At 35.0% G+C, this 13,996-nt stretch overlaps 1 protein-coding gene across 1 annotated transcript in view; it reads right to left on the reverse strand.

Annotated features, from left to right (window-relative positions):
* The window catches only part of sim2 (SIM bHLH transcription factor 2), a 121,747-nt gene that overhangs the window by 59,313 nt on the left and 48,438 nt on the right, over nt 1-13,996 (reverse strand). The window contains exon 2 of the mRNA XM_051926864.1: nt 740-822. Within this exon, the coding sequence (XP_051782824.1) occupies nt 740-822 (83 nt within the window). The remainder of the gene's footprint in view (nt 1-739; nt 823-13,996) is intronic.

Consider the following 13,996-nt stretch of genomic DNA (forward strand, 5'->3'; position numbering starts at 1 on the left):
CTTCAAACAATCAGTGGAAATGTAGTTGTTCTGTTTCCACCGCAACATCCTCTCTACAATCTTAATTTTTTTGTCATTTTGATCTTTTTAGCAATTCTCCTTTGTACAATTTACTTTTCAGCCCAGTGCTAGCTCAGGTTATGTCCACCATACTTATTTGTCTGAAACCAAATGTTACCATATTGAGCTACCCTTTTTGATGCCAGCCAATGGCTAAGTGTGTCTTTTTTTAAAACTACCAGATAATTTTAAACTTCTTATTACATCTAGTCACAATCTACCCTTATAGTTTCAAAAGACTGCCATCAGATGACCCCAAGTAAATAGGGGAAGCACAGGTTTCATTCTCCTACTTCAATGCATACCCTCACAGAGAAGAGTGCTATGTGGGTCTGGCATCTCCTTTGTCACATTCATGGACAATCTGCAATAATCCATGCTTTTAGTTGTCTATGGTACTCTTCAACCTATATATAGTATAATATGCTGATATCCTAAAATCTTTCCAAAGGCTGTTTGTTATTGAATAGGTGCTATACGCTGTAAGCTCTTTCTTAAGGCAAGTATGTGTAATAAGTTCCGAGCATTGATTTATCAGACAAACTGTCACAATATCAAAAGCATATAATGTAGATTTTAGAGTTCGAGTCAAAAATGGTATCCTTTCTGCTGAGTATTAACACTTTGTATATCTTAACACTTTATAGCTTCTAGAAAGAAATAAAGATTAATTCATTACTTGAAGCAAATGGGATCCTAATTCTTTTGCCATGTTATCCAAAGGACTAATTCGGGTTGGGTGTCCCCAGGCATCTCCTAAACCTGCAAGCAAAAACAACAGACATTATTTGAAATGATTCATCTATCAGTTCATTTTTGGAGTCAGAGCCTCTTTTAGCAGCATTATGCCAAAAACAAAATCTGCTCTGAATTAAAATACTTGTCCCTTGAAGAGCACACTCATACATAATCTGAGAAATTTATAGCCACCAATGAATGTAATGTGCAATTGAGATCGGTAATGGAACTGGAATACCTGGAGAAAACACACAAAAAACACTGACAGTGGCTAACTTATGAACTCAACTAAAAGTTCATTACCAGTGAGACAGCAAAACTAACCACTGCATTACCAAGATGCTGTACATAAAATAATATTTGTATAAAATAATAAGTACTAAATCATAAACTTTAGATATGGAGATGATTTAAAATAATTATGTTTTGCCATGATTTTTCTATTTTGTTTGTTATGTCTAATTCTAAAGACTAGAATGTATGCCTCAGTTCACTCAGTGCTGAGTTCGAAGGAACTGAAATAAATAAATGTGACAGAGAAATAATAATGAGGAAAATACAGAAAGAATGGTCAAAAGGTAGGCAAAAGGCAGAGGTATTGAATCTCACAGGAAGTACATTGAAAACCAAGACGTTAAACTCAAGATTCCAATATACAGCCAGTACAGTAGTATTATTGTCACGTATATAGAGTATAGTAAAGTTACTTGCATGTCCACCCAACATGCAAAATGTCTCCAATCTACAGAAACATGGTCATTGGTAATTAACGACTAAGCACAGTTTATGGTAAGCAATTTTTACATTTAATGTTTCTTAATGTCTCTCTTATGCTAATACATATACATTTTCACTAGTCCAAATTCTACCTGTAATTACATTTTGACAAATCATGTATAAAAACCTAATTATGTACAGTATGAACTATAGCAATTTCATACACATTAAAAATATTAGTATACACAGGAAGGAGATATAGTCAGTATCACAACAACGCCATAAAAAACCACACAAAATCTGTGTATTTCTTTGTTTTTTGAAATGCATTGGTACTTGACTACTCACAGGGTTGTTCCTTTATTTTAAATCCAAAATTCAAAAGCCAGTCTGTCAGCCCACATAAATAGCAATGAGTATTGTTGATGTATAGAGGTACAAACAAAATGATACTGCAATGAAGTGGGGAAAATGATGATAGTTACCATCATTAAAAACAAATAATAGTAATAATAATAGTTCAGACAGTATTTAGTGAGATCCTAGCATGCACTGTTACGTCAGTCACAGAAATACATAGTGCTCAGAGAGAGAGAAAAGAAGCCAAAATCAAAACAGGTTGTTAAAATACCATGATCTGCAATGAAAACCAGAGTGCTAAACTGTTATTGTAGTTGGGCATGAACTGCAAGGAGTCACTTACTAGAGTACTATTATTCAACTGGAGTCGAAACGCTAAGACAGAGAATCAAGTCAAGATGTGAAAGCTATGAAATGTAAAACAAAATGCCAGAATTTAAATCACTAAACTGCATTTGCTCACAGGTTGAATCTGTAAACACGGATAAAAATGTTACTGTGCTGGAATTAGTGAGTCTTCATGACGCAAATCATTGTGCCTCTTGGGAGGTGAACCTTAGCAGCCAGCAAGGTTTCTTAGCAGCTCTTTATCTGACCACAGAGATTTTTCTATATAATATGGAGAACTGTAGTGTCCCCTTGGAGGCCAGTCCACAATGTGCCACTACCCTCCTGTTCGCAAAGCAGAAACAGAGAACTCTGGTACAACTTAGTGGTCCGCGTTATTCCCTATTTACAACATAAGCCGGGAGCAACAGCATAGCTTGGTCTGTTTATATGCTTGCATGGCTCATGAAAAGGGTCTCTTAAAAACAGAACCTAGAGGAGATGGACATTGTACATAATTCACAACATTATTTCTTTTTACCTGTCCTTATCTGGAACACGTAATTGTGCAGCCTGTAAACACTAATATTCTATGTAATAAGTTAAAGTAAACCATGATTCATTGTATACTATTTTTGATATAAACCTCCAAAACTTTATAACAATACAAGATTACAGATCAAAGTGTTAGTTTTAACAAGACTTAATCTGCTACAAGGTGAAATTACATTTATACCCAAAATTCCCATTTTTACTAATTACCTGTCTGAATTTAAAATAATACAGTTTCATCTAAAATTGTGCTTTGCAATGACTATCAACAAAACCTATGTTACTAGGAAAAGCAAGAATTGATCAATGGCACGAATGTTTTACTTATGTGTAATTGTATGTAGCATGTGATGAGAACGAGCAAAAGGTAAGATGTAACCAGTAAGCTAGTCATAGTTCATTACAGGGAAATGTATCTAAATCTTTCACCTAAACGAAAACAGTAACCAAAATTATAATTAAAAATTCAATGCAAAAAAGATGTTCCAAGACCTCTGAAGGAACAGATAAAAAATGATCATCAAATAATGTTAATAAAATTTAAAGAAAAAGCTACATCATAACAAACTTAAACAATTCTGCTGAATCTTTATTACAGATGCCTTTGTCTGTTACAAACACCATGTACTACTGTTAAAGACCAAGCGGGTTTAATTCCCTCATAGTAGGATGTGAGTTTCAGTTCAAGGGTAAGCTTGGCTGCTGTTCTCTGCATATTTGCATTGCTTGTATGGCTTTTTTATTGTGTGGAGATATTTTTAAACTTGATATTTAAATTAAAATGACCAAAAGGTGAAATTATGATAAAATAATATTGCGTTAATTAATAGGATCAGTTAAAAAGTTTTGTTGAATAACCCACTGATGATGCAGCAGCTGGACTAATTGATCTCTAAGCTATAGTACCCTTAACACTTGAAAAAAATAACTAATTGACTACAATGGGGTCCATTTATTATCTTCCTTCTCTTCATCATATTCACATACACAGGCTACCAGCATCACTCGTTTCAAACACATTAGGGATTCTTTGCACGTCAGTTATTTCATTTTACTTATTGAGTGAGTCAAAACAGGATTTTCATTTACTCATTTCTGTGGCAGAGGAATTTCATAACTCACAACACAATCACCTGCCATAGTCAGACTGTTAAATGACAGAAGTGAAGTACAAATAGACAGAGCTGCAGCCACAGTCAAGAACAACAAATTTTGAAGATCTCTTTGAAATGGCCATTCAAACAATTTATGTTCACCATTATGCTGTGCTTGTTTTTTGAAATTATCATTTTTATACTGTTTTCTTATATATACATACACAGACGTTCTATATATTTTTGAAAGGCAGGAGAAAACTGACAAAAGTAATATTCATTGTTGATGGAGTCACTCCTGTTAGTTTATTGATTCGTATAAGTGGCTGTCAATCTTCTCTAAAAGCCAAGAACAATAAGAATGGTATATAAGTATAATAAATTCTGCCAGTAGTCTTCCCAGTTTCTCTTCAGAACTGATCAACAGACATCCAATATAAACTAACTAAAAACACAAAAACAAGTTTATTCTTTTGCAGATTTTATTCAATATTTTGTTTTATTCCAGATTTACTGTAATTTCATATTGTTTTATTTCAGTCTAGCCATTCATGATGTACCTTGATACTGTACATGAAACTGAAGGAGTGATGATGGAATCAGTCAGAATTGCCTGCACTGATTTGCCAAACAGCAGCATAGCTCTGATGAACTGCCCTTTAAGCCCATTCCACTGCTATTTTTCTTTATAATCTAGTCACACTCTAACAGTGTTGTCACTCCAATAATTGTCATTTGAGTGGTGATAAGAATTTGAATTTTTAAGCTATAGCCCTTCTCCCATGCTAATGACACCCTGAGCAAGGAGGTTGCCTATGGTTCCAGAGGAGTATTCTTGGCACATGGACCATCTCTTCATTGATAAAAGACTCAATACAGCACTATCATCTGCTTCTGGTGCGAGTGATGGTGATGAACACCTTTCAAATAGCATCTAGCTTCCAGAAATGCCACTTTCTAGGATACATGCAACTTCAGGGAAAGACTTTGTCTCCACAGTTGGGTAAGCATATAAATGTTCCAAGGTGTGATAGACTGAACCCTGTAGGTGGATGTCATTCTGTTCATTGCCTGTATGGTCTATAATAAATGCATCTGTAAGATGAAAGATATCCCAGAGATTCAATATGTAGCCTTTTTCAAAAAAGCAGCATTTTTTCATATCTTTCAAGGCACAATACTCCATGCCAAAAAGTACTACGGCAGGGGTACATCCTGTTAAATGTACACTTAGCCTACAAGACATCATTCCCAGTCTTGGTAGTTAATTATAATGTATATTGATTGCAAATGCAACTTTCATTCTGCAGCTGTTTTCTTCTGTAGTTCCTTTTGAAATAATTCAGTTTACTGGAGATATGCTGTTACAATAGTTTCACTGATTTATATCTAGAAAGTTAACTTTTCAAATACTGCTGCAATGCTGTTTTCCTATTAGTAAGAACACAGCATAGCACAGCATTTGTGGATTTCACTTGCTGTGAAAAGGGCATGTCACTGCATCCAGTGGGTGAGCCACTATTAAATTGGTCTTTGTTGTTGTAAAAGGTTGTAAAAGGCAACATGCTTCACAAGAAAAATACCAATGTACTTTATAATTAGTAATTACTAACATAAAATGAAAGTGTGGTGGTATATTAGAGACTTGGATCAAATTCCAGCACAATCAATTTGAGTGTGATATTTGTATGATCTCCCAGTATCATTATGGATTTTCTCACAGTTACTCCATAGTCCTGAATAATAAGCAAGCCTGGGAAAGCGATAAATTGATTTATAGTAGCAGGGTCTTGTATACAGAGTATTGTGAAATTCTTACTTACATGTCTAACATACATAATAAATAATTATTAAAATATGTAAGTTCTTCATGCGCTTACTATCATTTAATAGAAAAAGAGGTTCAGAAAATGGATGGCTGAGCATTTTAAATTCAATAATATTTTTGCATAAAGTCTACTGTAGGATTGGATTAAGAAGACGGCCAGTCAGGCCCTTGATATACACAGTAGAAGGTGTAGCTGAATGATATACTGCTGGGTATGCAATAGAGTTTCAGTTTACACTAACTGTGCTATTATAACTGAGTTTCTCTATTTTCCACTTCTGTACTCTTTTCTATTAAATATTAATGTTACATTGAATAGGGTTTATATTTGTCTGACAGAGCACAGTATACTGTATTAAAGTTATCAGGTGTATGTTCCACTAACAGTTTCACAATTTAAACTGAAACTTTCAGTTTAGTATGCATACAAAATAATCTTACAATGTTCAATTAATTTAGATACAAAAGGTAAATCTAACCATCCCTCCATTTTCTGAACCAACTTCTTCATATTAAGGCAAGCACAAAAATAAACCTGATCATTTTATGTTGTGTTTTGCATATTTCTTTTACATTGAACAATTTGTGATACTTCAGTATATACATTAGTGCAGTTTGCTCTTTGAGTTTTTAAAAAAGTGGCTTTATTTTTAAGTACAGAGATTTGATTATTTATATAGACATGGAAATTGTTCCCTTCTTATTTTTATTAAAATATTTCTTATTCAACATATATTTTTGCACTTTGACAGGTTAATGTATTCCACTAGTTCTCTGGGGTGGAAGAGTTTTAAAATCGACATTGGTTCATGCTTAAAGGTGAAATATACCAATAGAAAACATTGTACAAGCCCTTGGCACACTTCAGCCTAGCTGTTTGATTGCTCAAGAGAGTTGTGCAATTAATCACAACAGTTGAATTTTTTTCCCTTCTGGTTTCACCTCATTTGCATGTCTCCGATTAAGCATACTGTCTGCAAAATCAAATCCTCACTAACTGCCAGCTTAATTCCTACAAGGCTTTTTAAAGAAACAAAATTGCCTTTATTCTCCAGTTAAGGATATGAAATGACTCAGACAAACGAGGCTCGGGATTGCATAATAAACCGTCTCTGTTGACTCAAAAATGAGCCTCACAAAATAAATGTATCATATCTAATAAAGCATGTTCAGAAGGTTAAAATCCATGTTCTGTCAGTACTACTTACAGAGAATGTTTCATATTATCCTTTCAATAGACATGAATGTAGTGAAGCTCACTAAACCATAAACATATACAGTTTAAATATAGCACAACCAGACTTTAAAATTGAGATAAACTGGCATTTTTTTAACACAGAGAGCCAGGGACTTCCTGTATAAAAACATCCTTAGATTTCATACTAAAATTTTGTTTACTCTATAAAGGCAAAAATAGTCACACAAAATAGTGTACGCACAATAAAAATCAGATTTAAAAAACAGAGTATGTAATGCTAGGACCCACCCCAAACTCTTTTTTAAACCTAAAATCAACTTAAAACTATGCACTTGTGCTCGCTCATGTAGCTACGTCAAGCTATGTCACCTCCCACTTCTTGTAACTATGTATGGCTTAAAAAAACTTTTTCTATATTTGAATTTGACTGTGTTTCTTAGTGACATCTTCACTATCAAATAATGGGAGAAAACAGAACACAAAACTTGAATGTGAACTTGAGGTATTACTGACATTGGGCAAACTGGGAGTTGCCAGGGGGGCCTGATTTCACTTGTCCCCCATGGATGCACTATGTTACTAAAATAAGTCTCAAATAATGTATCAATTTTTAAGGCCACAGCTAAAGTAAATATGTTATTAATCAACGAATTAAATGTACAGTGACACAGTTAAAGCTGCCTCGTAGTAATGAGCCCTGGGGTCATGCCATTTTGGAGTTTGTATGTGGGTCCATGTGGGTTTTGTTTGGTTTCCTTCCACAGTTCAAATGCAGATTAGGTGAAATGACAATGCTAAATGTCCCCTGATGTACACAGTATGTGTTTGTTCACCCTGCAATGGGCTAGGGCTCTGTCCTTAGGTTTTTCCTGCCTACGCCATTTACTTACAGAGATATGCCCCAACTGCTCCCAGCCCTGGTAAGTAGGTTTAGAGGATGGATGGATCAACAAATACTATAATCTGTCCTAGGCAAAACAATTCTCACTTGCACGACACCAGTGCTTACAGAGAAATGCTCTTTACAGTTACAATTACAGGTTAATTCACTGTTTCAGATTTAGCTCGAGAAAGGTTATTTCAATTTGTATATTTTGTCTACAGTATTTCCTCTTTTATGCACCCAATAGATGCTCCTGGTGGCAAACAGATCCTTGGTAGTGAGCAATGAGTGATTAAAATGGTAGTGTACATGGCTGCAATATATGCCTGCCAGTACAAACAGTGGCATGGTAGTCTGAGCCAGTCTCTAACACGTCACACTGTTGCAACATTTATAAAAAAAATTAATATATGTCTCTTTGATGAAGCAAAAAAATAATAGAAAATGCTCCAACTTTCAAATTACAACGTAGTTAACTAAGTTGCATTGAATGTTACGCTATGCACACATTTTCTAATATGTTAAAATAAGAAAGTGCTTATTTTTCCATAATTAAAATCCATAGACAAACTCAAAACCCATTTTCTATCATTTAAATATTGTTAATGGTATTTGTGTTCTTTTTTCATGATAATGACTAACTTATAAGATGTCCTGGAGCCAACCTCTTGGAGTTGTGTGCTGAACTGGAGCCTACATTACAGATACCATCACACAGAATTCACGCAGTCCCTGTTCAGTTACAGGTTTAGAACAACTGGGATGGACATCAGAATATGACTAACGCATAAATAAAACGATGAGCAGAATAAGTTGCATGCTAGTAGTGTGGTAAAGGCTATTGCAATCAATTTATTCCTATGCACTATGACCATCCAGGAATATACCAAATACTGCTCTTAATGAATTAGGAGTAATTATAACACAGAGACTATTTGTAAAGTATGTAAACATTTTATTCCAAAATTATGTTAATTTTGTGCATCCCTAAAACATATGGGCTAGTGAAGGTGGAGCTAGATGGCAACGCTCACAGGTTCGGTCTTGCCCTAAGTACATGTTGGACAATTTTAAATGAGATAGATGTGACTGATAAAAACCCTTCAGTTGAATTACTAAACACTTGGCACATATGGAATTAGTGTGCATTATATGTATGGCTTAGTTCCACTTCTTTTTTGAGACACCAAATGAAAGGTCTTTTTTCCACCATTCATTAGGATCTTTGAAGGATAGATTATATTAAATATTTTTATATAATGTTGAAATGCTACTGGAGTCTTCATTGAGACTAACCTCTGGAAGTTGGATAGGTTTCGTTAACAAAATGTCTAATTTGCATATAGGAAAATAAGTGTGTAGGCAGGAAGTTGAATTTGAAGCTTAATTGTTTATAACATGCAAATATGTTATATATAAAAACATGCCTTAATCATTTATAGTTTCCATGAGTTAAAAAGATAAATATCTTGTACAGGAGCAACAGAAAAGAGCTTAACTACCTTAAAATATGCACTGCATTGGTTCTATATTTTAAGCAATTCAAAGATGACTTGGTTACTGGTGAACAGATAGTAGTTAGTAATGAGTGGCACAAAGCATGATATTTAAGTAACACTTAGAGTAAGATTTGATTTCCATTGCAAGCCAAGCCATTAAGGATTCAAGAATTTTTGCAGATTTCCAAGATTTTATTGTGTGTATATTTGCTGCCTAGTACTAAAACTGAACATTAGCTAGTTCCATGCCACCTTCTGCTTTAGATCTTTGTACATTCACCTTTTGACTACTTAGCCATTTTAAATTCATTTTTTGTTTTAATTGAGTCTAATTTCTTAAAAAAAATATTTGTTTATGTATATCAGAATACTCTGGAATATATATTGCAGGTTACGGAGGATGTTCATTTTTGCATGTATTAATTCTCCCTGCTAAGGTGAGACAGAGAGTGGACCATCTGTTAACATCATGTTTGATTTTGTATTAGTTCTAAAATTATATTGGAAGAGATCTTTATATTTTTATATGATGGTTATCCTCAAATATTTAAACTGCTTTGATACTATGATAAATGGCTACTGTATCTACTACATACATTTTTTTTCACATATATAACAGTAAACTATTGGCAAGTTTAGACAAAAAATGACAAAACACATGAATGAAGTTTCTTGTTAGGGTGTTGGACCACCATGTGCCACAGGAACTGTTTGTATGATCTATAGCTTAGAATTTCTCCATGGAATCCTAGAGGAGGAATGTAGTACGGTTCTTTCACAATAAACACACTCTTTGTTAAAAAAAAAATTGAGATATTCCAAGCATCTCATGGATGGCTTTTAAGGTCTTGTAACTAAAAGTGCCACTCTTTTGGATTATTTTTACCAAGCAATTATGTAGCCATACATGGAAAAGGGCATTATCACACTGAAAACTCCCCTTTATTAGGAGGAAGATTTGCTTCACTACAACTGTAGTGCCACCTAGTGAGATAATTGTGACAAAGTTTAGTATTATTTTGCATCATAGCAGCAACTGTGATTAATTTGCAATAAAGCATAAAAAGTCTCAATTTCAGTAAAAACATACAGTATACAGTATATTTATATAACTGTCACAGATGGATCTGAAGCCCAGGTGAGATTGACCTAGTTCCTTTTCCTGGATGGAAGGCCATGATAACAGATAGATTGGAAGGGACCTGTAAAGTTTCCTGTCCTGACCAGGAAGTGGACATAGAAGGACACTGGGGCATTTCATACGCTGGGACTATCATCCCAGCTGCAGAGGATGGAAATCCCATATATGGCCAGGTGGCCAATGTAGTGGAAGGAAGGCTGCGACAGAGAAGCATCCTGACAGGTATAGTTGGTGATCCCTCAACCGGTTGGGACGTTAGAGGAAATAAGGGATGGAGGGACATTGCCTCCCAGACATAGGTCATCCCATTGTACACAGGGAAACAAACCCTCATGATGATCCCCCGTTTGGATGCCCATAAGGCAGCATGGGAATTTTGGTTCTATAGGGCTGCCCTGTTGGCTTCCCCTTAAATAGCCAGGGGGAGTTGTTGGGAGATGGATCCCCTGTTCCAGGGTTATTCTGCCTCACCTGCAAGTTCTTACTGGACACAATAATTTTGGTGCTGGAAGTACTCCCAGGTCATGGTTAAAAGGGAACCCTCCACTATGCCCAGGAGGTTGGAGCTGGGTGGAAGAGTACAAAGCTCAGATGGTAGAAGTGGAGGAGAAAGTAAACAAAACAAAATAATTTTATTGTGCACTGCGGAGTGAAAATACGCCTCTTAGAGGTACTTTTGTCAAAATAAAATAAGTTGATTTGCACCCGGGTATGTCTTTTTTTTAGTTATGTTCAGGTTGGGAATCAGTGACACTACCTAGTGGCCACAACATAAATGCTGTATGCATTTGAATGTTTTGCATGTGTATAGGTATAGCATATAAGATGCACAGTAAGTGCATTTTTAAGCATTCACTGCATGTATGTGTGATTTACCGTGATTTAACCCAAAAATGAATCTGATATTAGCATGTATGGGTGTTTGTGTGGCTATGCCCTGTTATGGACAAACATCCAGTTCATATATATTTTTTTGCCATTTTATAATTAGTTCTGTCAGGAATGGTCCGGTCCACCCATGGTCTTGAACTGGAGTTCAGAAAACCTGACAAATTGAAGTCTGTAGCATACAGTTTGTGTGATGGAGCACTGAAATGGTGAAAAAGAAAGCAGTTTAAAAGGCTTAGCTTTATAGTCTTGCTTTAAAACATTACAACCTGTCATTAATTAGAAGCCACTGTAAACAATATGCAAACTTGGTATTTACCTTTAAAGATAAACAGCTGGACCATTGATTGTTTTCATTGACAAATAAAATGATTTTTTTTCACAATTTTTAGTGATTTTTAACAGTAGTTGAGAGGGCTCAAAATTCTGTATAAACCTTGAGAGATGTAATAAGCAAAAACAAACAAACTAAAAAAGAAAACATATTTTACACTGTCTACATTTCATTCACACACCAAAGGCACATAAACTTATTTATATGACTATAGATGCTCACAAACAAGAAAAATAGAAGCAAGGTGGGCACAAGATAAGCAATTATCAGACAGAAACCAAAATACAAAGGATCAAGTAACCAAAAGTTTTTGCAAATGGAAATTCTAACATTAAATACAGTATTTGTCTTTTCTTTCTACCTATCTTAAAGTCACTTCAGTTTCAACAAATTTTTCCAGGCTGGGAGTCTTAGTGGCAATATGCTGATCTGGACTGACCAGGCCACCCAATTCTCAGCAATCATCATCAGCTCCTCCTGGAAAATTGCCAGAAGCTCCAAAGCTATTTGAGAGAAGTAATCACTCTTGCATGTTCTGGGTCTGCTGTGAGAGACATTGATTGTTACGTCCATGCGGAGTGGTGGCTCTGAGGCTAGGGATCTGCACTGGCAATCGGAAGGTTGCCGGTTCGAATCCCGTAAATGCCAAAAGGGACTCTGCTCTGTTGGGCCCTTAAGCAAGGCCCTTAACCTGCAATTGCTAAGCGCTTTGAGTAGTGAGAAAAGCGCTATATAAATGCAAAAAATTATTATTATTATTATTATACTATTACATTTTCATTTAAAAGTAGCATTTTTAAATGAAAATTATCTCTGTCAATACTAGCAATACTAGCATCACTTACAAAAGTTCCTTCATCTACACTAAAAGAACTGAAAATACAATATGACATAGATGTTCACCTACACTGGGCATGCACACATCAGGCAGAAAAATACTTAAAGGGACTGTGAAAAATTCAGACTCCTTTGTGCTTTATACACTTTCAAAACTATCAGCATATTTACAACAAAGAAAAATTCTTAAAAGGAGTTGCTGCTAATTTCCCCCTGTGGCACATTAATTTGCAAAGAAAGAAAGAAAGAAAGAAACTTTATTAATTCCAAAGGAAATTGCAGAGTTACAGCAGCAGACAAAAGGGCACAAATATACATGTAGCAAGAATTAAAAATAATCTTAATTATGCACACAATAAATACACATAACAGTTATCTATAAGTAAATAACAAAGTATAGTTATTTACTAAGTGTAAATTGATTAAAATTGCACATACTTATAAGTTACAATTTCACAGTATAGGATGTCAATAAATGGCACAGTATACTTCATACGGCATAACTATCTGTTAAGATGTCTGCTAGTATCATTCAAGACAAAAAGGGAACAATGCCACCTTGCTCAAGGGGTGCCTCGTTATTGAGCCTGATGGCTGAGCGAAGAAACAATCTTAAATAGCACTCCTTGGAGCAACACAGTTGTCCCAATCTGTTACTGAATGTGCTGCTCTCTTTAGCCAAAAACCTCATATGTAGATGAGAGTTATTATCCAGTTTCATAAACAGCTTCCTGAGTGATTACAGTTAAAAGTAACAGCCTTCAGTACTGTTATTGGTAGTCTTGTTATTGAATAAAAACACCACAAATGTTAAAGTGACCAAAAAAAAAGTGATCAGCTCTAAGTTCATTACTTAGAGGATTGATTATAATCAGTCCACAGCAATTGGAGAACATCAAACAACATTTGTAAAATCAACTCAAAAGAGAAAATAAATAAATGCATGTGCATGTGTGTCTATCTTTGCTTTAACGCATTGTGTTTTTGTGTCTCTGTCCTGTATTCTTGTGAGTTTGACTGTATTTTACAACCCTCCATTTTTTGTTAAGTTCCTTGTTATTAATTTTGCTGAGAAAAAAGTGTCCCTCCTTATTGAATAGTTCAGATTTATGTGATAAAATTAATAAGATGCTGTCAACCGAGTTATTTACGATTTGATTTTTACGAGGCTCTAAATTTTTCACTACAACGATAACTCCACCAGCAACAAAATTATCTCAAAACTATAGCAACCAGTAAATTATTTGGCTTTTGCTCATGTATGCAGCATTCAAATTGTACAGGACACAATTTAGATGCATACAGGTAAGCAACACAATGAGCACCATGTTGAAATATAGTTTTCTATCACGTAGGGTGACCAATCAGGGAATGAAACATTGCAATGAGTAAGATACTATCAGGGAATGGCTACATAATAAGCACTGTGGGGAACAGCCTGGATGCAGAAGGTTCGTACACCAACACACGTTTATTCATTTTAACACAAATAAACAGCACACATACCCGAGTGCCGCAGTACCAATCACCCCAAAGTCCA

The sequence above is a fragment of the Erpetoichthys calabaricus genome, chromosome 4 (assembly GCF_900747795.2).
Source record: "Erpetoichthys calabaricus chromosome 4, fErpCal1.3, whole genome shotgun sequence".
In the NCBI taxonomy this organism is placed as follows: domain Eukaryota; kingdom Metazoa; phylum Chordata; class Cladistia; order Polypteriformes; family Polypteridae; genus Erpetoichthys; species Erpetoichthys calabaricus.